The sequence below is a fragment of the Podarcis melisellensis genome, assembly GCF_964234715.1.
Source record: "Podarcis melisellensis genome assembly, chromosome: Z".
In the NCBI taxonomy this organism is placed as follows: Eukaryota; Metazoa; Chordata; class Lepidosauria; order Squamata; family Lacertidae; genus Podarcis; species Podarcis melisellensis.
Genome location: NC_138547.1, coordinates 3,909,492 through 3,933,070, shown reverse-complemented (window position 1 = coordinate 3,933,070; position 23,579 = coordinate 3,909,492). Strand labels below are relative to the sequence as shown.

General features: G+C 46.2%; 2 protein-coding genes and 1 long non-coding RNA gene across 5 annotated transcripts in view; all 3 read left to right on the top strand.

Moving 5' to 3' along the window:
- The window catches only part of SH2D3C (SH2 domain containing 3C), a 71,230-nt gene extending 64,075 nt beyond the window's left edge, over positions 1-7,155 (top strand). For 2 of the 3 annotated variants that reach the window (XM_081896343.1, XM_081896344.1), the window contains 3 exons: positions 514-625; positions 2,364-2,570; positions 3,544-4,938. In XM_081896343.1, the coding sequence (XP_081752469.1) occupies positions 514-625; positions 2,364-2,570; positions 3,544-3,719 (495 nt within the window). In that variant the 3' untranslated portion in view covers positions 3,720-4,938. Of the gene's footprint in view, positions 1-513; positions 626-2,363; positions 2,571-3,543 lie in introns of all 3 variants that reach the window. The other variant, XM_081896342.1, reaches the window with a different exon arrangement.
- The window catches only part of LOC309361596, a 150,485-nt gene that overhangs the window by 95,531 nt on the left and 31,375 nt on the right, over positions 1-23,579 (top strand). The window lies entirely within an intron of this gene.
- On the top strand, positions 16,298-22,144 carry TOR2A (torsin family 2 member A). Its single transcript, XM_081896608.1, has 5 exons — positions 16,298-16,529; positions 17,090-17,355; positions 18,632-18,807; positions 20,239-20,366; positions 21,218-22,144. Exons 1-5 carry the CDS (start codon positions 16,367-16,369, stop codon positions 21,460-21,462), a joined length of 978 nt encoding a protein of 325 aa, XP_081752734.1. The 5' UTR covers positions 16,298-16,366; the 3' UTR covers positions 21,463-22,144.

The following is a 23,579-nucleotide window of genomic DNA, read 5'->3' as shown; positions in this document are numbered from 1 at the left end:
GGATACTACCAGAAGCTCCATTAAACAGGTGTGCAAGACACCCTCACTGGCTTTTTGAGTGCTTCCATAGTCAGGCCTGAAGAACTGAAGCAGGACAGATGTGCAGTTTTGGCTCAGCATGAGCCCCAGGCAGAAATTGCAGTGGATGTGCAAAGAAATAAAGGAAGTGGAGTTTCTAGGCTGTTACGCTTATTTGCGTTTCAGGATGATATCCAAAGCCCCTTTGAGAAACCATGAGAAGGAGCCCAAGGGAACCAGGGAGACACCCCAAATCACCATAAATCACCCCAGCAAACCTCTCAGTACAGGGGCTTTGTGAGCCAGGCCAGGTTTTATCCAGTATCCCTTCCAAGCATAGGTTGCTCACCTGCAGCCCCCACAATGTGTTTTGTGCTTTTATGTTGTGAGCTGCCCCGTGATCTTTGGGTGAAAGGAGGTATACAAATTTAATAAATAAATAGCTCTGCTTCAGTGTCCCTCCCCTTATGTTTCCCTTTCCCCCTTGGCTTTCAGATCTCACGTCTGGAGCAGACCTGGATGGTTCTACGCCAGCGTCACACGGAGGGAGCTATTCTCTATGAGAAGAAGCTGAAGCCTTTCCTTAAAAGCCTGAACGAAGGCAAAGGTAAGCCTTGGAAGTAAGGTAGCCAAACCCCATCTTGGTGAGCCTGCCCTCAGGTTTCACTCCCTTTTAGGTTACGCAGAGTTTGCTGTTCTGCTGCATCATCTAGTTTCACATGTTGTGTTTGTTACTTAACAGACATGGCCGGCTCTATGATGAGGCAAAGTGAGGCAGCTGTCTCAGGCAGCAGTTGCTAAGGGGTGGGGAGTGGACTGAGCTGGGAGTACAATGCAGCCTGCCCCTGGAAGGCACAGTCCTTTCAGCAGTACTGGAGTAAGGTTCAACTACCAGTCCAGTTGGCTTCTGTATATGCCTTGGACTAGAGTGCCATCATGTCTTTTGCCTCAGATAGCAAAATGAAAGAAATGCTTAAGTTTTGAAACTAATGATAATAATAATAATAGCTTTATTGTCAATGTACAACCTGTTTACAATGAAATTAACCAAGCTTCCCTTCCCCCCCACAAACACTCAGTCTCATTGCACTCTGTGTGCTTGTTACACAACACACCAACCCTGAAAGTCAGTTGCGCTATATTATTTTCCATTCAGCAGCCTAACAGCCCACGGATAGAAACTGTTTTTTAGCCTGTTGGTACAACTGATTATACTTCTATATCTCCTGCCCGAGGGTAGAAGATTAAAGAGGTGCTGGCCGGGGTGTGAATCGTCCCTGAGAATTCTTCTCATTCTCCTAAGGCAATGATCCCTTGTGATGTCATCTGGTGGGCTCAGGGGACAGCCCATGATATCATGTGCTGTGTTCACCACCCTCTGTAGAGACTTTCTGTCCGTGGCTGTGATACAATATGAGAGGACACTTTCTATTGTGGACCGGTAGAAGGAGGTCATCAATTGTTGTTTAACATTGTTCTTTTGCAAGACCCTGAGGAAGTGGAGTCTCTGTTGGGCCTTCTTAACCACCTGAGTTATATTGTTTTTCCAAGAGAGGTCTTCACTAGGCAAACTCCCAGGAATTTAAAGGAAGAGACTCTCTCCACACACCCGATATACAACAGGGCTAGTTCCCCTCTCTTCCTCCAAAAGTCCAACACCATCTCCTTTGTCTTGCTAATATTTAGGTGCAAGTTATTCTCTAGCCACCATGTAGAAAGTAGCCTTGTATATTTATCTGTCTAGTGTTGTTTGTGTGAGCATTAGCAAATATTTCATAGAATTGTAGAATTGGAAGGGACCCCAAGGATCATCTATTCCAACCACCTGCAACGAAGAAATCTCAGCTAAAGGATCCATGACAGATGGCCAGCCAACCTCTGCCTAAAAACCTCCAGTGAAGGTTTTGCTTTTAATTCTGTGCTGTGGTCCAGGGCACAAAGGAAAGAACTTGCGTGCGAGAGACATAGAACGATGGGAAGCTGCTTTATGCCAGGCCCATGTTGCCCAGCATTATCTGCTCTGATGAGCGGCAGCTTTCTAGAATCTAGACCATCATCACTATCCTCCTCTAAACCACTTTTACATTTTTCTTTAAGCATAGTGCCCAGAACTGGCCATAGTACTCCAGGCGAGGTCTGACTAATGCAGTACAATTTCTTTAATATTGCCAGGGAAGGGTTGGTGGGCATAGCCGGATTAGTATAGGGCAGACCAGGAACATCAAACTTGTAAACAGAGTATTTCTGAAGGGCTGCAGCTAGTCAAAAGCAAATGGTGCAGGGCAAGATATGCAGTGACAGCTCAGCTCCTCATATAAATAAATCCTTTTGTTTTCTTCTTCCAGAAGGCCCCCCATTGTCCAACACTACCTTCCCACACATAGTGCCCCTCATCACACTTCTGGAACGGGACGCAGCAGTTCCAGAAAACCCCGAGCCCTGGGAAAACTTGGACAATGGTGTGGAGGTAGTCATGGCCCACCTGGAAGCGGCACGAATGGTGGCTCATCATGGCGGACTGTACCACACCAACGCAGAGATGAAGCTGCAGGGTAAGGAAGGCCACGTGGAACAAAGCTCAGATAAGAGCATGTTGGGAAGACAGAGCAGTGTGTGCCCCATGGCCTGTTCTGCACTCCCTAAACTAGCCTGCAGCCTTCAGGCATCCTGATGCCAATGTTGAACTAAGATTGATCTGCCTGTCAACTTGGCTTCTGCATGCGGAATGTAGCAGGGGACGGTGGCATCTTCTCCTTTGCCTTGAGTAGCAGTATGTTTGGGGTCCTCCTGGATCACCACTGTCAGTGCTGGAGTTAGGGTGGTACAGGCGGTTCCACCCTACAGGTGTCAAAAGGGGGTGCAAAACAACAACAATCATCCCCATATTTATTGGTACCAACCAGAACGAAATGCTTGTCAAAATAAGAAATATTTGTGCCCTCAGACCCTTAAGCATTCCCATGTGGTTTCTCTCTTTGAATTAGAAATAATAATAATAATTTATTTATACCCCACCCATCTGGCTGGGTTTCCCCAGCTACTTTGGGCGGCTTCCAACCAAGTATTAAAATACAGTAGTCTGTTAAACATTAAAAGCTTCCCTAAACAGGGCTGCCTTCAGATGTCTTCTAAAAGTCTGGTAGTTGTTCTTCTCTTTGACATCTGGTGGGAGGGCGTTCCACAGGACAGGTGCCACCACCGAGAAGGCCCTCTGCTTGGTCCCCTGTAACTTGGCTTCTTGCAGGGAGGGAACTGCCAGAAGGCCCTTGGCACTGGACCTCAGTGTCCGGGCAGAAAGATGGGGTGGAGACGCTCCTTCAGGTATACTGGACTGAGGCCGTTTAGGGCTTTAAAGGTCAGCACCAACACTTTGAACTGTGCTTGGAAACATACTGGGAGCCAATGCAGGTCTTTTAAGACAGGTGTTATGTGGTCTCCACAGCCACTCCCATAGAATCATAGGCTTTGTCTATCAAGGCATTATCCAACAGTTTCTCTACAAGCACGCTTGTTCTTTCATTACAGGCTTCCAGCCTCAGCCAGAGCTGCTTGAGATCTTCAGCACAGAGTTCCAGCTGCGCCTCCTGTGGGGCAGCCGAGGGGCCGAGAGCAGCCAGAGTGAGCGCTACGAGAAGTTCAACAAGGTTCTAACAGCATTGTCCCACAAACTGGAACCGGCAGTGCGATCTAGTGAGCTGTAGCCCAACAATGTGAGCTCTGGGCACGAACAGCAAGGGAAGAGCAGGGTGCAGAGAGCTGCTAGCACATTCCTCTCTACATCAGCCTTGGTAGGATGTTGCCATTGAGGGAAGTAAATCTCAGGCTGGGCATGGGGAAGCCCCGTGGTTAGTTTCTGCCCATAAAAACATCTTAAGAACAAAGTAGCCAAGCCAGAAGTTGGCTGTAGTAAAATGGGCCTTTTCCTGCATGAGTTACTGACGATCAACATACGATCTGTACAGGGCTGGCTTCCTCCTTTTAAAGGCTGGCAGTGACATGGCTCCTCTCACCTACCACAGGCGCCTTTTCAAGCAGTGTATGAAGGATGCTTTGCTCAGATTGGTTTAATAGCCAGAGTAAATAGCATTTAAGGCCTATAGTGCGGTTCGTGGTTGGTTCAAAAACTCATCAGTATGAGGTAGAACCTTGCATCAACTTGCACCTGGTCTTTACACCTCACAATTGCATTTGAGTCCAGAGCAGAAATCTGGTCCCCTTGCTACCTTGCTGTTGAAGTACAATCTAGACTGGCCAGTTTCTCGTCAGCTCTTTGTTTTGTCCTCCATCAAAATTAATGAAGGCAAAAAGGCTCCTGGAATATCCAGTCAGTGCTGACTCCCTATTTTGAATGTTCACAGCTATTCCTGGGTCCAGTAAGTTAAGCACGGGGTTTCTTCAAGGCCACAACTCCAGGTATTTAGCAAATAAGGGCCTTAGGGGTTTTTAATTACACATAATGAGGAAGACATGGCTGCTGCTGACCATCATCCCGCCCACTGCTCTCCAACATTTGGTAAAAGCAACTAGTGATACGTCCTTACATTCAGCATTCCTCATAATGTGTAGACAGACCCTCACATATGCCTCTCTCCCCTGAAGCTTATAATATGCCTGAGTCCCCATTTCCACCTTTTAACATCTTAAAATTTTGTTTTATTTGGCTTTGCTTCAGGGTTTGTTTGTTTCGGGGCCTTTTTCTGCTTGTAAATAAAAAGATCCATGTTGGGAGTGTGAGTGTGTGTATGTGTGTATTTGTACTCAAAAGGGACATCTTGTAAATAATTACTTGCCTCTTTATTTTTTTTTTCCTTGTAAATTAATGTACATATACCATGGAGTGTCTTCTCTTGATTTTTGCATACAATAAACTTTTATGCTTTTTTTCTTCAAGAAATGTTCTTTGGTAGATTTTTTCAAATTATTTTATTTCTTTATTGTTTTTAAATTGCACTTCTGTACTCAAGTGCCCATAAGCGACTTGCACAGTAAAATATTAAAGACATTTTAAAAATAACAGCAACACACAAATGAGTATTTCTCATCTGACAATGTATTTAATTTGAACAAGTCCTACTAATCCTGCTTAAAAAATTAGTATAACTAAGTCCGCTGACATATCTAACCACCCTCCCAATTAAAAACCACACACCTGAGTAAATAGGAAATGTTTTGCCTGGTGCCTTAAAACACACACCTGTGTGGTGGTACCAGCTGTGCTTCCCTGGTGAGAGAGCGTTCCACAAAAGGGGAACCTGGACTGAAAAGGTGGTGTAGCATTTTGTATTAGGACCAAGTTCATAACACTGCTCAACCGCAATGTTCAGTTAGTGAACTTGGGCCAGTTGCTATTCTCTCAGCTTAACCTACTTCACAAGACCATTGTGTGGACAAGCAGATCTCTGCCACTCCATAAAGTCTGGAGGGAATAAGGTTAGAAATGCTCCCTGATATTTCTACATGTGCGTTTGATCTCAAACCCTTGGTGAAGTAGGGACTTTCCTTTCATGTGAAGACAGGCTCTGGTGGATTGAGTGGATGAGACCAAAAGTGTGTCCAACAGTCAAGAAAGTGGTTTCTGCACGTGCTGTAGAGGGAAGTGAGGGGCAAATGGGACTCATCAGCCTGGGAAGGTAGCCCGTATGGGAGAGGGAGGAAAACTCTCGATCCTAAGCCTCCCTTGTGGGATATCTTCGGGAGAAGAAAAGCCTAAGGAGTAAATTCTACATAAATGTAGAGTGAAATCTGTAAGATAGTTGGATGTCGCCTTGTACGCCTCCTTCCCTCAACTCCTGCAGCCAAGCTGGTGCCAAACATTGCTCTGCTTTCCTTTGGACCACATCAGCAAGGCCAAGGGGGTGGTCTTGTCGTATCGACAGCCCACGGCCTCCATACATACTGCCCAGGCTTGCACCATAGGGAGGTTATTTTGGTGCTGCTAACTGCAGTTTGACCACCCCCAGAAGGGAGGGGTTTTTTTTAACCTCAGTACTGCAATTCAAATTATTGGCCAATTGGTGGCAGTGTTCTCTTAGTCCCCCCCCCCCCCGATAGTTTTCAAACGCAGATTTTTGAGGAGAATTATTATATTATTATTTTTAGGATGGAAATTTAAAAGAGGAACTATTTTCCAGATTGTCCATCCTGATACAAATTTCATGCAGTGTAATAGGAGGATTAAAATAGTGTTGGACATGAAGTAACAGAATGTATTGAGCTAAGATATGAAAACAGAAGAACAAAATAGCAATATTAGTTTTTGTACAAAATATTTTCCCAGAAGCATCTGTGTTTTTGGAAGATGACTTTAATGCCAGGCTATATTGGCTGTTTGCCGTACTAAATATTGATTGATTGATTGATTGATTGATTGATTAATGCCAGACTGGGCCCCAATGATTAAGTGATTTATAAACATTTTGGTGACTGTCTCATCTATAAATGGTAAACAGATTTGGTGATATTGAATGTGGGAGGGGGGAGCATTGAGGGAGATAAATATGGTGAATTCACATATACATCAGGCATGGGGGCATCAACAATCGACCACATAATGGTATCTCATAATCTATTAAACCTGCTGCCAAGTTTTAAGAAGGCTGTAAGTACTGAAAGTGATCACTTCCCTTTAATTGTAATCTTAAATCTTAAGGCGCAAGGTTTATATGCTGACTGTGAACCAGGGTCAAGATTGGCTGATTTAAGATTTGCTTGTGTCAATGGGACTGCTAAATAAGAGCAGGCCTCATTCCACCTGGTATACTTGGAAATCTGCCTCATTTTAAGAGACTCCCTGCTGTCTGTAAGATCACCAGAATATCATCAGAACCTAATTACATATCTGCAAAATTCTTATGTAATAACCACTAAACACCCCCACCCCCACATGTCTAAACCTTAGTTTGACAAAGTGTGTTTAGATATGAAGAAAAATCTTGTTGGGAAAGCTAGATATGTCATCTTTACCTATGGAATGGTTGTCCCTAAAGAAGGAATATGAAAATTAAATTAAGGAAAAAAGAAACAGGCGTTGAGATTGTTAATGGAGAAATCCGAGGGCTCCCTTGGACAAAAAAACAAGGACACCAGCCAGGAATACCAGAGCAAAACAGCAGCCAGTAGGCTTGGTCTTTATTGAAGACTGTCGTGATATGCCACATGGTGGAACAAGATGGAAGCCCTGAACAAAAGAAGACCCCAACTTTTATTAGTTACTAATCCCCCAATCTACACCCCTAGAACTACATCACAACTACATCACTGACACATCACAAAAAGGAGGGGTTGAGGAAGGAGTTGTGGAGGTAACCTGGTTCCTCCTTTCCCCCTCCCCATGAGTCATTTCCAGAGGACAAAGGGGAGTTTGCAGTTTCCTGCCCCCAGAGGGAAGAGCTGATCATTGTCCTTTGTTCCAGTCCGTGTTGAATCCACTCCCATATGCAAGTTCTTTGTGACCTTGATGGTCTTCTGTCTAGGACCATCAGGGTTGGCATAGCAACTGGACAGGGCTCCTGTGGATGTGCTGGTATGCTCAAGTGATTATGGCTGCCCTGTATCAAACCTCCCCCATTTTGTAGTCCTTCCTTCATGGAGTAAAATAAAAGTGGAACGGTGCAGATCTGATGTATGGTTGATTTTCTATGAATTTATAACAGAAGCGTAGCGTATGTCGTGTATGAGTGTGTGTCAGAGTTTGTACAAACTGAATGATTGGGGGTGGGTTTCCTGCGACAAGATTGAACTGGCAGAAGTTAATTGCTGCATCATAGACTCATGACTCAGCTACTTTCTGGAAAACAGATCCAGAGGTTGACAAAGTAGCACACATGGATTAGATTCGCATATCCCTGTGAAGTCTTGGGAATTGTTGTTGTTGTTTAGTCGTGTCCGACTCTTCGTGACCCCCTGGACCAGAGCACGCCAGGCACTTCTGTCTTCCACTGCCTGCCGCAGTTTGGTCAAACTCATGCTGGTAGCTTCGAGAACACTATCAAACCATCTCATCCTCTGTCGCCCCCTTCTCCTTGGGCCCTCCATCTTTCCCAGCATCAGGGTCTTTTCCAGGGAGTCTTCTCTTCTCATGAGGTGGCCAAGGTATTGGAGCCTCAGCTTCAGGATCTGTCCTTCCAGTGAGCACTCAGTGCTGATTTCCTTCAGAATGGAGAGGTTTGATCTTCTTGCAGTCCATGGGACTCTCAAGAGCCTCCTTAAGCACCATAATTCAAAAGCATCTATTCTCCGGCGATCAGCCTTCTTTATGGTCCAGCTCTCACTTCCATACATCACTACTGGGAAAACCATAGCTTTAACTATATGGACCTTTGTTGGCAAGTAATCTTGGGAATTACTTTATATCAAAAACATCAGAAACAAAAGCAATTATTGTAGCAACAGTAAAAATACAAAAACAGTACATAAAACATCAGTTAAAATTCTGGGAAATATATACCGGTATATATATTTAAATGTCTAAAATGTGTCTCTCCGGGCAACCCAGTCACGTGGCAGCTTATAAATAATAGTAATTTTTATTAAGCCTACATTTTATTAAGCCTATTCTGAGAAAAACCTCTGGTGCCAGACTTAACAAACAGGTAGGCTTTTTTGAAAAAGAAATGAAAAAAATCTAACGTTTTCAATGAATATATCCCCTCCACAGACACCTCTGTGATAAAGGCATTAAAATATCCTGTTCCTCTTCAATAAAAGAGAAAAAGGGAGACCAGATTGTATCAAAGGTATCTTTTTTGGAGATGCCTTTGATTAGTTGCCAATGGTATGTAAGGCGTACTGATACAGCAGGCATGTCCAGCTTCAAGTAGCCTGTGATCTATGATCCAATATCAAAAACAGGCAGTGATCTACCACCTAGGGATGGGTGCAGGGTGGGTGGGTGGGCGGGCGCTGGCTACTTCCCCCGAAGGGGTAAGGATGGGTGCAGGGTGGGCGGCACAGATGGGTGCAATTCCACTAAATAATTGGTCCATTGTAGCGGGAGGGCTGGGGGGCAACTTGACCACGCAAAAATTAAGGCAATTTTGCCAACTGGGCCCTTTATGACCTCAGTGAACTTGTTGTTTGGCCTGAATTCGGAATGATAGATCGCGGCATTATTTTGAAATTGTTGGAGTTCCTTAGGAACACTGAGAAATGGGGAGAACATGACTATGGAGAATTGTTTCATGATTTGATGTTGAAACCTGCTTTGACAAAGCCTTGTTAAGTTTCAGTCAGTCTTAGAAAAGGCTCCTCTGCCCCCGCGCTCGGTACTTTCTGATCCTGAAGAATATGACCCTCCCCCTTATGTGTCTCACCCCAGTCCTGTCCCTGTTGATGACACTCTTGTTCACCCTCACCTGGCGCCATCCCCAATTCAAGATGCACCCTCAGGCAGAACGTCCCCATATCAGACTCGCTCACTGGTTTGGTCTCAGCATCCTGAGGACCCTGGGAGCAGAGGGAGGGCAACCCAACATGGCTCCATTGGGTACCCCCTGGACAAGCTGAGGGAATTTGGTGGTGTAGGTGGAGAAACCAAGCCAGGGGAGGCCAATGAGGCTGGAATCTTCCTGTTGGATTGTGGTATAGAGGATTTGAGCAGAGCCTTGCTAATCTGGCTTGCATCCACATGGGTGGGCACCCCCTCTCACCATTCCATCTGCAAAGGAGGAGCACAGCTCACCTTGAGCACTGCCTCTAATGGATATTCTAACTTTTAAGCTTTAAGCCAGGGCAAGAGGCAGCAACAGCAGTTCCCACCTCTCCGCTGCAGACTGACACCAGGGCATCAGGGCACACTCGCTGCAAGAGGGGTCTAACTTGTAGGCAGGCAAGTCTTAGACACTCATTCAGGGGCCTGCTGGTGGTGCAGCAGCAGCAGCAGCCTGGCCCTAGGAGAGTCTCATTCAGTAAAGTTGTATAGGCTGTCCCCACCAAAGGCTGTCCCGCTGACCAGCCACTCTCTGCCTGGACACCATAGCTAGCTTGTAGGGTACCTGCCTGGCCTTATAAACAGCCCCGGAATGAGGAGCTCACAATGCCTCCCTTAGCTACTCACTGAGGTCTGCTGACCAGCATCCACCCCTCTGGCTGGACACCAGAGCGTAGCTAGGTCAGGAAGGGAGCCAGCCAGCCTTTATAGACAGGTGAGAATGGGGCTCCTTCTATAGGAGGGGAAGGCAGCCCAGTGTGTAGCCTCTCTTGCAGACCTTGTGATTTCTTCTTAGGATATAATACATTCTGTATTCTTGTACAATAGACATGGAGAGCAGTGCAGGTAACGTGAAGATGAGTAGCTGTTTGGAAGCTATATTTTATCTCCAGTTTAGTTTTAGGTGTGATTTTAGGAGGGCCACAGAGTCATAAGTTACTTCTAACTTCTTTATATTCTTTTGGCATCCAGGATAACTTGACATTTTTTATCTCGCCGGGGATGACAATTTTATAATCCCAGCAGTACTCAGGGGATAAACACTTTGGTTGGTTAGTTGAGGAGCTAATATTTGCTCAGGTTGCTTTTGTCATGCCACAGTGCCTCAAATTTGTGTTCCTTGTCCTCCTTGATGCCTTTATAGCATTGGTGAGTGGGGTTCGGGACACACAGTTGGTGCCTCACAACACAGCCCCTCTCTCTTCCTGGGCCACGACCTTCAACAGGAAGGAGTGATGAAAAGACCACCTATGCCCCAAGGCTCTTCAGCTCCATGTGCAGAGTATCATAGTCCCTTGCTACACGTTAAAGGCTCTGTGTGGCAGTATCATTTGTACCCACATGAATCTGAAGGAAGAGGTAGTGCTCAGTGGGCTTGATAACACTTGGCAACTTCTCCGCCACATCGTCAATCTTTGCACCTAGAAGACCCCTTCTGGCGCATCCTGTTTCCTCTGCACATTGCTGCCTCTGTTCCCCTCAGTTGGGAGACACCTATCACCACCACTTGTCTCCTCCTCCTCTGGGGAGGGCCAGGAATCGTTCTATGCACCGTGCCTTCCAAAGCCCGCTTGGAGCGCTCTAAGGTCTGCACCTGCTGCTCTTGAGTCTTCCCTTCTTGTCCATTGGAGCTTATTTTGATATCATGGGGATAAGTTACAAAGGCAGGAACCGTACGGTTTGAGTACTTCCTACAACTTCCTCTCGGCTGGCCATCTCCAGAGTGCAATTCCCTTTCTCCAACATCGTCTCCATGGAAGATAGTAACAAACTCCAAAGGAAAATTATGGTAACTATGTTTAAAAATGTGTAGGGAGCATTTGTGAAGATGAATGGTCAACCAGGAAGGGTGAACTGATCACCCTTTTCTCATCCCCAGGCTGCTCTTCCACCGTCCATGATGACATCATCTGATTCTGATTCTAATATTCTCCTCACTCCTTCCTCACATTCTGCAGGGTTACCGTAGAGACAGCAGGAAACAACTTTGCACCATCACTATTCTGTTGCTCACTTCTTACCGGACATCGTTCAGTAAGCAGTGCAAGGTGTGCTCTCAGATTAGATAAATGTGGTTTTTGTGTCATCATTCCTATCAACATGGCAGGTAGGAAATTGTGCCATCTAGATGCTCTCCTGATCTGCTTCGTTGTCCCATGAAGCAGACAGAGAAGCCAGCTGAGAAGGTAAGGATTTATAGCCAGGGAATGGATGAAATCTTTGGACAACTTAGAGACGGTAACATACATGCAAGTGGATGCTGTGATAGACAGCAAGAGAGAAGGGAGAAAGGCAGATTCCCTTAAAAAGCCACCCCAGTTAGTCAAGGTCCCAGTGCCCCCCATGGGGCTTAGAGAAGCCATGACTAAGGCCCATTCAATGGCCTTCAGTGGGACTTACGGTACTCTTGAATATATATTTCACTAGATGTGCCAATGAAGTCTGAGGCTCCTTCAAAATCACATATTTTCAGTACTACTGTCCGTCTACATTGCGTTTTGTAGAACAATGTACATTGCATTGTCATTGCAAATGACAACATTTTGGAGGTCCCAGGTCGCAAATTGGTTAGACTGGTCTCAACTAGGGCCAGGGCCTTTTCAGTACTGGCCCTGACTTGGTGGAACGCTCTGCCACAAGAGACCAGGGCCCTGCAGGACTTGACATCTTTCCACAGGGCTTGCAAGACAGAGCTGTTCCGCATGGCCTTTGGTTTGGACTCAGTCTGACCCTTATGTTTCCCTCCCCTTATGGTCTTGATTTATTGGCTACAGTACTTTTAAAATGAGGCTGCATTTTAAATTGCATTTTAACCTGTATTTTAAATTGTTTTTTTCTCTCCCCCCCCCCATTATGTTTTTACTGTGATTTTATTCGTATTAGCTGCCCTGAGCCCTGCTGAGCCCGGGGAGGGCGGGGTATAAATATAAATTATTATTAGTAGTAGTAGTCCAAAGCAGCTTACGAACCAAGAGTTTATAGGGAGCAACAACACAAAACATCAGTTTGGGAGGAAAAGCTGTAGATAAATACGCAAACATCCATAAATGATCCACATTGATCCAGAACCAAAAGCAGTTTGGTTAGATTCCGCTCTGGTGTGAGAGCCTGAAATAGCAATTGTTCTTTAGATGATTGATGATCTGTGTTGCTGTTGTAACCCCTATCTCACCAAAGTGTAGAAACAGGTGAGCTTAACAGGTATAAGATTTAGCCGGTGCCTAAATCTTTAGCCAGGGTGGGCCTCTACCATCATGGAACCTTAGCCCCCATTCCACAGGAACCGAGGATCCCCACTGTCCAGATTGGGAGCCCTGTCCCAATGCTATCAGCCACAAATAAGGAAATGCTTCTGGTCCTCCAGCAGGTAGAAGCCCAGACCACCCTGGGACCTCCTCGTACAGGAGTGGTTGCAAACAGAAATGAACAAAATCCAGGCCTCTTTTCAGAGGATACAATTTTATGCACCTCTAACCCTATCACAGCAGGCAAAATACTATGTACAGAGTTGGAACAGTTCTCCAGGGTCTCAGGATTGCAAGATACTTTTAAGAAAGCAGAGGTAATGCTTTTTCATACACCACCCCATTCATATGCAGTAGACCTTTACAGCAATGTTGAAGATTCCAATAGCTAGGAAAAGTTTTAGATATCTGGGGGTGCAAATTACCCAAAACTTGAACAAACAAATTGTATCAGTTTAATTATAGTACAGTTTGGAAAGTTCTAAATATGGATATAAAAATATGGGATAAACGAAGACTCTCCATTATAGACAAACTAGTTGCATTGAAAACAATAATTGTACCTCCATTTCTTTTCTTCCAGACTTGGGTGAATGCCTGAGATGGAGGAAGACCCTGGAACCTATCCCTAAAGGAATCCAACAAAGCCCACCCACCCGTGGGAAGCAAGATAGGGGAGACCTGGCCATAAAAGGGATGGGCATACCTAACCCCCCAAAAGAGAACCCCCAAAGAAAAAAATACAAAAGCCCCAAAAGTAGAGAAAGGGGGCATCTGAGGCATCCGAGGGAACAAAATAACCCTCGGGGAAAGGCCTAAAAAACACTCTAAAAGCTTCTTTCGGCTGATGCCCCCTCCCCAGCCCCCTCCCTGCTGAAGCCAGCAGCCCAATTTGGCCCTCTCCCTGCTCACCCATGTGGATTACCCCAGCTGTTAGCAGGACCATCTGGCTCGCATCCACATGGGTGGGCACCCCCCCTCACCATTCTCTCATCTGCAAAGCATTGCCTTGAGCATTGCCTCTAATGGATATTCTAACTTTTAAGCTTTAAGCCAGGGCAAGAGGCAGCAACAGCAGTTCCCACCTCTCCGCTGCAGACTCACCCCAGGGCATCAGGGCACACTTGCTGCAAGAGGGGGCCTAACTTGTAGGCAGGCAGGCAATTCTTAGAGACACTCATTCAGGGGCCTGCATCTCTGCCGGGTGCTGGTGGTGCAGCAGCAGCAGCAGCCTGGCCTTAGGAGTCTCATTCAGTAAAGTTGTATAGGCTGTCCCCACCAAAAGCTGTCCTGCTGACCAGCCTCTCTCTGCCTGGACACCATAGCTAGCTTGTAGGATGCCTGCCTGGCCTTTTAAACAGCCCCTGAATGAGGAGCTCACAATGCCTCCCTTAGCTACTCACTGAGGTCACAGAGCCTGTTCTGCTGACCAGCATCCACCTCTCTGCCTGGACACCAGAGCACAGTTAAGTCAGGGAGGGAGCCAACCAGCCTTTATAGACAGGTGAGAATGGGGCTCCTTCTATAGGAGGGGAAGGCAGACCTTGTGATTTCTTCTTAGGATATGATACATTCTGCATTCTTGTACAATAGACATGGAGAGCGATGCAGGTAACGTGAAGATGAGTAGCTGTTTGGAAGCTATCATTTTTATTTCCAGTTTAGTTTTACTCCTATGAAGGCTAATGCTGTGTAGTGTAATGCTGTAGTCCAGGCATGTCCAACTTCAAGTAGCCTGTGATCTATGATCACAGCTGTCCCTCCTCCCCCAAACCAGTGTGCAATCTCTTCCCCCCCCCATCAAAGGGAGCCTTGCAGCTGATGTGGATCCTGAGGTTGCAGAGAAAGACCCTGAGATCGACCAGAAACAACCCCACGGTCAACTGGGGGCTTGCGATTCTTGTGTTGTACATGCAATGTTCCAGATATTATTAACCCAACCTCTGTTGGTATATTAGAGGTTTCCTTCCATCACTGGGTAATAACTAACTGTTGTGAACAGTAAGGAAATTAATTCTTTAGATTTAAGCGTGGAGTTTGGGGTCAAATCTAGGGATAAGAAAGCAAGTGTCGAATCGGGAAAGATATATTGCTGGCAATTTTGGAGGTCAGATTAAAAGCTTTTTGCCAAAAGGCATTGACCACTTTCACGTTTCTGGGAGTGTACTGTGGCCCCGTTTCATTATCTGAAATTGGCAGGTTCACCTCTGGACTTAAATTGGGCAAAACCCCCAGGTAGTAATTACACACCCGCACCCACCCCTCAAATTACTAGTCAAACTTGGAATGGTGGGCACCAGTTTTTGCTGTCCTGTTCACATGTATTGATCATACTACATGTGCTCCACCAGACTGGGAGCTTGCAATCATTATCCCAATTTACAAAAAAGCGAATTCTAGACCAATCAGTCTCTTAAGTATCATCAGTAAGTTGTATGGTAGCCATCTTTTAGAGAAACTTTCTAGTTAAGATGGAGGAAGAAAATTTCCTGGAGGAAGAGCAAGCATGTTTTAGGTCCGGCTGCTCATCCATTGACCAGGGACTGGTTTTACAGCATCAGAAAAATATTCTCCTGCTTGTGGGGCACTTTACACAGCTTTTATAAACTTCAAGTCTGCTTTTGACATGATAGCAATAAACAGACTATGGGAGCTGATCTGCAACACCTGTGCCATGTTTGTCTTTTTGCTGCAGAGCACGCAAAAGTACATCTGTAGCAAGCGCAGAGAATGGAGAGCAGCTCCAAGCAAAGATGCAGCTTCTCAATGGAGCTGAGCGGACTGTGGAGGAACGGTAGCACAGACAGGTGGGGAGCCCCTGGGCATAGCAGTCAACCTTCCCCTTTTTTGCGGGAAATTCCCTTATTCCAGCGCCACTTCCCGCTGCTATCCCGGATTGTTAGATATCCGGTAGACTGTCCCCGGGACAGGTGAGGCTGCTGAGCCCTTATTTTCAAATCTGAAAGTTGACAGCTATGCCCCTGGGGAGGAGAAAGATTGCACAGGGGAGGAAGGTGAGTCTCAGAAGCAGGACAGCCGTTCGCTTCCACACGTGGGACACCAATTCTGGCCCAAAGGAGCAAGGGCAGCAGCTGCCAACCTCAGAAGACACCAAGGGGACAATGAAAGTGCACAGAAGGATCCCTGCCACCCCACAGAGGACAAAGGGGGGGGATCCTGCTTAAAAACCTTTGAAAGCCACTACCAGTCAGATGACCAATGGCCCGACTTTGTACAAGGCCTTTTGTATGAGGCACTGTTTCCTTTTTTATTCTTTTAAAAAAATATTGAGTTTTCCACTTCATACATTTTTTTCCCTTTCATTATTCCCATACACACTTCCCAACTTATCCCTTAACGGCATTCTAGGTTTCAAAATTAAACATTATCCTTAAAAATCCCCACCCGTCAATAAAGCGCCGTTTTTCCCCTCAGCGCCTTTCCCGCCTAAACCCTGCTTTGAGGTAAGCTCTCCCATCCTAACCAACAGCCACCCAAGCCCCGCCCGCCCCACCAGGCCCCACCCCTTTCCGCAGCGTCAGAAGCGAACTCTTGCCCAGTTACGAAGCTGCGCCCCGCCCTCCCGCTTGGGCCCCGAGGCAGGCTGGGAGCCAGATCGGCGGCGGCGGCAGCGGCAGCAGCAGCAGCGGCAGGCGCGCGACTCTCGGCAGGCGCAATGGATTGGGAAGGGGGCCGCTTGTTGCTGCCCTTCTTGCAGGTCGTCTTCCACCTCTACCCTCCGCTGGGGTTGGTGAGCTCGAGCGGCCCCTTGGATCTGAGCTCCTGGCACTGCAGCTTCTCGGGCACTTGCGAGTGCGACTTCCGGCCCGACCTGGCAGGTGAGAGGGGAGAGGAGGGGGGGGAAGGGGCTGGAGAGAGGCAGAGTGCGCAGGCGCGAGCACGTGCACCTCAACGGTTCGAAACTCAGCTGGGGTGGCAAAAGTTCTAGTCCCCACTGCGCCACTCCTTAAAAAAAAATAAAAATTAATTAACAATTTTAACATATCGAAATATCAAAACATATCATATTCGTTATTTCTCCCCATCAGGCCCTCCCCCCAGACTTCCCTCAGCTCCTCTCTCTGATTTTTCAACACATATTATTCTCTGCATACTGTAAAATTGTATAAATCCTTATATTATCTATCCACTGTGTTTACATCCACTTCGCCACTCCTAATCCTGTATCATATGCGCCTTCCTCCAAGGGTGGTTGTGAGGGCAGATCTTGGCCCCAGGGTCAGGAATGGTTGGGGGTTGGAGCTCCCAACAATATGTATCCCCATATTACCCCCACCCACCCCTCAGGTGCAGTTATTCGGGGGGGGGTGAGATGTGTGCGTTTTTTAAAAGCAGTGCAAAAAGAAGAATCCCCACTAAGCCTCTTGATTCATCCCAGGTCTAGAATGCAACTTGGCCGTGAACCTGGTCGGGCAGCAATTGGCAAGGGATCTTCTCATGAAAGGCCTGAAGGGATTTGTGCACAACAACAGCCCTGAGAAGCCTCTGGTGATGTCCTTCCACGGATCGAGCGGCACGGGGAAAACCTTTGTTGGATCTCTGCTAGTCCCCCACCTCTTTCGCTCTGGGCTTCGAAGCCCATATGTCCACCACTTCTCCCCGGTAGTTCATTTCCCCCATGCAGAACACATTGAGCAGTACAAGGTAAGGAAGCTGCCTTTCAGCACCAAGTTGCAGGCTTTGTTTTTCTGTGGCAAATCATCACACAGGTCCCTGTTTTTAAAATGCAGTAGGACACATGTAGTCTGGAGACTTCAGTGTAGCCTGACTTAATCTGTTGCTTTGTCACTTTTTGTGATCTGATTCATGTGCTAAACCAAAATGTGTCCTGCTGCAAACTCTTGTGTTGGCTCCTGGGGGTGTGGGGGGGGAGGCAGCACACAAATTTGCTCATTCTGTGCTTGTTCTGCTTTCGTACTGCATTGAGCTAAGCCATGGTTTGGTTTAGTGTGCCATACAAACCAGGGCTTGTGGTTCACCTCTCCCGAACAAACCGTGAGCAGTACCATAGGACAAATCTTAGTTTATGACTCATAGTTACTCTGGAAAGAACTAAACTGCAAGCCCTGGTTTGGGCATTATACGTAGCCAAGCCTTGGTTTAGGACAGCACAGGACAATTGAGGGTGAGCAAACAGGTCACTATGTGCGACTTAATGTAATGTGCAAACCTGGTCACCATTATTAGAGATGCAATAAATGCCACTGAGCAGATGAATTCTGCATTCCAACAGCTGGCCAAGGGCTTGGAGAAATAATTTTTTATTGGCATTTAGAAGCCACTGGGGAGGGGAAAACCAAACTTCCACATCCATGGCACCACCATGGAGAAGGACATTTGAGCGGCTATCCCTGAAGCCAGGAGAGCAAGAGGGATCGGTGCGCACCGATCCCTCTTGCTCTCCTGGCTTCAGCGAAAGCTGCGCAGCCTGCATTCGCTCCATAAGACGCACACACATTTCCCCTTACTTTTTAGGAGGGGAAAAGTGTGTCTTATAGAGTGAAAAATGCGGTATATTCTATATTGGGGATCAGCATCCTCTGGTTCTTCAGATGATGTTGGCCTCCAATTATCACCAGCCCCAGCCAGCATGGACTATGGTCAGGGATAGAAGCGTGTTATGAGTCCAACACCATCTGGAAAGCTGCAGGTTCTACTACTTGGGTCCATAGAAATACTCAGCCTGTTCTGTGCAGTTGGGACAAAGGGTGCTGGGATCTCATGGCCTTCCACCACACCACACTGCTACTACCTGGTTAATTATGGGCCTTGTGGTAGTCAAATAATAACATCCTTCAACCTGTAAACTTTTCTGAAAAGTATGTGTAAAAGGCCTTGCAGTTTGCAGTGGTCTTTTTTTCCTTACATGCTCGTGCTGTTCGTGTATTGGATGAGTATTCTTTTCTCTATCTTCTCCCAGAACGATCTGAAGAACTGGATCCAGGGAAATCTGACACGCTGTGGCCGATCACTGTTTATCTTTGACGATATGGACAGGATGCACCCAGGCTTGGTCGATGTGATTATCCCATTCTTGGGACCTTCCTGGGTTGTGTTTGGAACAAACTACAGGAAAGCCATCTTCATTTTTATTAGGTAGACACTGATTAAATAGCAGATATGAAAGGCAGGAGGTTGCCTTATACCAGGGGTCAGCAACCTTTTTCAGCAGGGGGCCAGTCCACTGTCCCTCAGACCTTGTGAGGGCCAGACTGTATTTTGGGGGGATAATTGAACGAATTTCTGTGCCCCACAAATAACCCAGAGATGCATTTTAAATAAAAGGACACATTCTACTCATATAAAAACATGCTGATTCCCGGGCCGGATTTAGAAAGCGATTGGGCCAGATCTAGCCCACGGGCCTTAGTTTGCCTACCCATGCCTTATACTGAGCCAGGCCATTGACCCATTTCACTCAGTAATGCCTACACTGACTGGCAGCAGCTTTCTAGGTTTCAAGCAGCTTTCTAGGCTCTTGCTGGGGATTGGTCTGCATGCAAGGCTGGTGCTCTGCCACTGAAATACAGCCCTTCCATATTGGACTTTGTGGGAAGTTATCTAGTAAGGAATTGCTTACCATCTGAAACCGATTCTTCCTCTCCCGTCTGCAAATTATATTTTCTGCCTGAAAGTCATGAAAGAAAGACCCCAGCTGTAGTGCAGTAAGAGAATATTTGACTTAATGATCCCATAGTGTGTACAGCACCTTCTTTGGATGCTAAGTGTTTTCAAAATGTGGTAAACCTTGTCTTTGTCTGCCTTCCTGCTCATTCAGCTAGGCCTGACCCCAAAGTCCTGCCCTGATAGCACCATTGCCTGTACATAAACTTCAGTTGATTTTGCTTTCTTTAAAATATGATTCTAAATGAAAACAGCCAGCTCTAACAGCATAATCCTATACTTGCCCATTGTGAAGTAGGTCTGTTTGAGTTCAGTGGAGCTTATTTTCAGGTAAGCAGGTTCAGAATTGTAATCTACGGGACTGATAAGTGCATATTTTATATTTATTTATTAGAAGAGTTCTATGTCTTCTGTACACTACTCAGAGCACCTTAGCACAAATAACAAAAAATCAGTTTCATGAAAACTTTGTTTACCTATCCAATTAAGCCCGTCATTATAAAAATGTCTTCAGTAACCAGCAAAAATGAAAAGGGAGGTGCCAACCAGACTTCACAGGAGACGCTCCAAAAAGCACAGCTTCCAACATGGCAGGGCAGAGAAAGGCTTCTCCTTCTGATCTTGGGGAAGTGGCAAGATGGCGTAGGGACAAAGATTGGGAACCTGAGCCCCCACCCCGGATTGCTGGACTACAATTCCCCCCATCCCTTTTGCCCATGCTGTATGAGATTGATAGGAGTTGGAGTCCAGCAACATCTGGAGAGCCACAGTTCCCCAAACCTGATATAGGAGCAGGTGATCCATACAGTATTGTTGTTAAAGCACTGAAGCACATCCTTATGAGTGAAGTGTGTGTTCTCACAAGGCATCTTTTCTCTTGCATCCTGTCTTGTTCTCTGATAGCAATGCTGGCGGGGAGCAGATAAACCAAATTACTTTGGACTTCTGGCGGGCCCATAAAGACCGTGAGGAGATCAGCCTCAAGGATCTGGAAGCACCAGTTTACAAAGCTGCTTTTGAAAACCCCCAAAGTGAGTATCATTTGAGAAACAGGAAACATAAGAACAGCCCTGCTGGATCAGGTCGAAGACCCATCTGATCTACCATTCTGTTCTCACCATGGTCAGCCAGCTGCCACAGTGGGAAGCCCGCAAACAGGACCTTAGTGCAACTCTCCCCATACATAATTCCCAGTAACTGATATTCAAACAGTAGAGGCAGAACAGTAGCCATAGGGGCCAATAGCCTTATCTTCTATGAATTCGTCTTGCCCTCTTTTAAAGCCATCTAAGTTGGTGGCCATTACTATATTTTTGTGGAAGCGAATTCCATAGTTTAACAATATGAAAAGGGAGAGAATACTAAACTCTTCCTCCCTCACTTCTCCCCTCAACATACCTGTTTCCCCACAAACTGAGTTTACTTGTAACCTCCAAGCCCCACCAGGAATTTGTGGAGGCAAACACAGGCAGAGAAGTGCTTGACCACCTGCCCACATGGCATTTTAAAAAACTACTGTCATTTTATAGTGGTAACCCTTTTGTGGGTGAAATACCTTTTGCCACATTCAGTGGCCTTGGGTGAGAGAACCATGCCCACAGCAAAGGGAAGATTGAGCTTTTCACACAAAAATGTGGGCAGTAAAACTCTTGCTGAGGAAGAAGGAGCCACACAAAGGCACTGTGGCCCATATTACCTGGAAGGAAATAACATTATCAGCCAGAGATTTATTTTGCAAAAATCTTATCTTTCCTGCCCCAGGGGTGGGATTCAGTGGTCCAGTTCAAAGATATGTGGTGCACTACTGGCCCCTTCAAGAGTACAGACCTTTCCCCTACTTAATTCCCTACTTAGAAACTTGATCTCTCTCTCTCTCCTGCAGATGGATTTTGGAAGTCTGGGATAATCGATCAGCGCCTTATTGACTTCCTCGTGCCTTTCTTGCCTTTGAAGCAGCACCATGTGAAACGGTGTGTGGCCAGTGAGCTCACCAGCCGAGACCTAGAGCCACAGCCAGATGTCCTCCAGGCAGTTGCTGACAGCATCCCTTACTTTCCAGCAGAGGAGAAAGTGTTCTCAGCCACAGGCTGCAAAACAGTGGCTTCACGGGTCCCTTTCTTCCTTTGATCTCTCCAGATTCTGGTCACTTGCCTGCAAAGACTTTGCTGGAGACAATTTTGGGGTTTTAAAGGCTCAGCACAAAGACTGCCTCACCAATTATCCTGATTGGCTTTAGGATCAAGGGAGAGACTTTCCAGAGCATAGACTCAAACAGCAATGCTGACTTGACCGACCAGGAAACCAAAAAGCACTTTATACTTTGCCCTGAGCCTTGTGCTGTGGACTCTTGAGAACAAAGGAGTAGAGTCTGTGATGTATTGGAAGGGAATCTTGGCTGCTCTCATAACACTGTCTTATATAGACTTTTTCTTAAAAGAAAAAGAGGCAATGATCACATTTCTAGATTCCCTAACACAGCACAATTTGATCAGTTTTCTTTGGAATCTAAAAATTTTACCTCTCGTACAATTTTTTAAGACATACTGTGATTGTATCAATGTGCCAGAAGCCATAGTCCTAGGCTAAAATGTTGTAGCAAAATCCATCTCATCTGAACTGATCCATACAGGATTGATTTGCCTTATTGTGATTACGTGCTGATGGTGGCAATATAAGTGACACCAGGCACTGTTGGCAATGGGGCTGTGGGGAGAGATGGTCTTCCAGTGCCTCCTTTTGTACACAAGAACTGGATTTTCACTCAAAAGTGCCTGAGAAGCCCACAGGTAAATAAAACAGCTGTTTTGCAGTGTTGTGTAATGCACTAGGGTGGGAAGACCTTAACCAGGTGGCAGACTGGATCCTTGGGTGGGTGGGAGCCGCCCAACAGCCAGTCACCTGACATCCCCATGGCACCAGTTTTTCCTTTGGCAATGCATCTTGAAATCAAGCCACATGGGAAATTACACAGGGCTTTGAAGCTGCTGGTACTCAGCTGCTGGGCAATGCCAGAAAAAAGAGTCACATCTTGACCTGATGTTATACAGTACAGTCATACCTCGGGATTAATACGCTTCAGGTTGAGCGCTTTCGGGTTGCGCTCCGCGGCGACCCAGAAGTAACAGAGCGTGTTACTTCCAGGTTTCACCGCTCACGCATGAGCAGACGGTCAAAATGGCATCATGCGTGGAAGCGGTAAAACGTGACACACCCTGTTGCGCCTTATGTTCTGTTCGGGATGCGAACAGGGCTCCGGAACAGATCCTGTTCGCATCCTGAGGTACCACTGTATATGGCAAAAGGTGTAGAGCAAGTGGATGTGGCTTGAGGAAAACTGCCTCATGGCCTAAATCAGGGCCTTTGCCAGAGCTAATTCAGCCCACAAGCTTCCCACTACTACGCTAGCACTACTAATCTAAATGGTTCCAAGTCGCTGAGCTTCTGTGTGCGTTAGTCACTATCCTGCAAGAATAGTGCATTAGAATTACGTAAATGCAAGTTATCAGATGACAAGATACTCTACCATCCCATTTGGGGTGATTCTCTCTTGCCAAATCAAGCCCCATTACAATACAAGACATATTTTTAGTGGGTCCCCGCTCCAACTCTCTGGCAAGGCTTTTCAGAGACACCATGGGGCAGGAGGAGATGGGAAAGATTCCTTGTGCAATCCTAGATCCAAACCAGAATACATTCAGTCTCCCGATTTATTGCCACTTAGTAACTGGCAAAAAGCCTCTGCAACTTTCTCTCCGAAAGGCTTGTGGTACAGACAAGCCTTTTCTGTATATTCAGAGGAAGAGGAAAACCATTGACAGAAGCTCCTATAATGATACCTTACATGTTTTTAAAATCTTATATTAAGAACTTCCCTAAAATGAGACCTTCACAATTGTTCTTTATTTCAAATTAAGAATAGACAATTTGCATCTTTTCAAGATGGAGGTCTATGAATAGGCATAGCAGTTAAGAGTGTTTACCAGTAAATCAGCCCAAACCTATATTTTTGTCTTGCTAAAGGCTCCTGTATAAATTTCCCTTTTAAAACTTATTGTTCCTGCAATAATCTGCAGACGAGCAGTGTGGGTGTCTGGGACCCTTGCATGCAGGACCTGTTTTGTTCCAAAACTGGGCTTGAGCTACAAGACACAGTTGCAGCTGTCAAGGCACAAACAGCCATTCTGCCTTAGTATGTTTTTATGTAATGGCCTTGGCTACATAAAAAATAATACTGGTATGTGCTT

What these genes read in the sequence shown, in the direction of transcription:
- TOR2A (XM_081896608.1), top strand. Translation starts at nt 16,367, where the DNA reads ATGGATTGGGAAGGGGGCCGCTTGTTGCTGCCCTTCTTGCAGGTCGTC. An exon ending in AACACATTGAGCAGTACAAG is followed by an intron (nt 17,356 to 18,631) that starts GTAAGGAAGCTG and finishes ATCTTCTCCCAG; the next exon opens with AACGATCTGAAGAACTGGAT. An exon ending in GCCATCTTCATTTTTATTAG is followed by an intron (nt 18,808 to 20,238) that starts GTAGACACTGAT and finishes GTTCTCTGATAG; the next exon opens with CAATGCTGGCGGGGAGCAGA.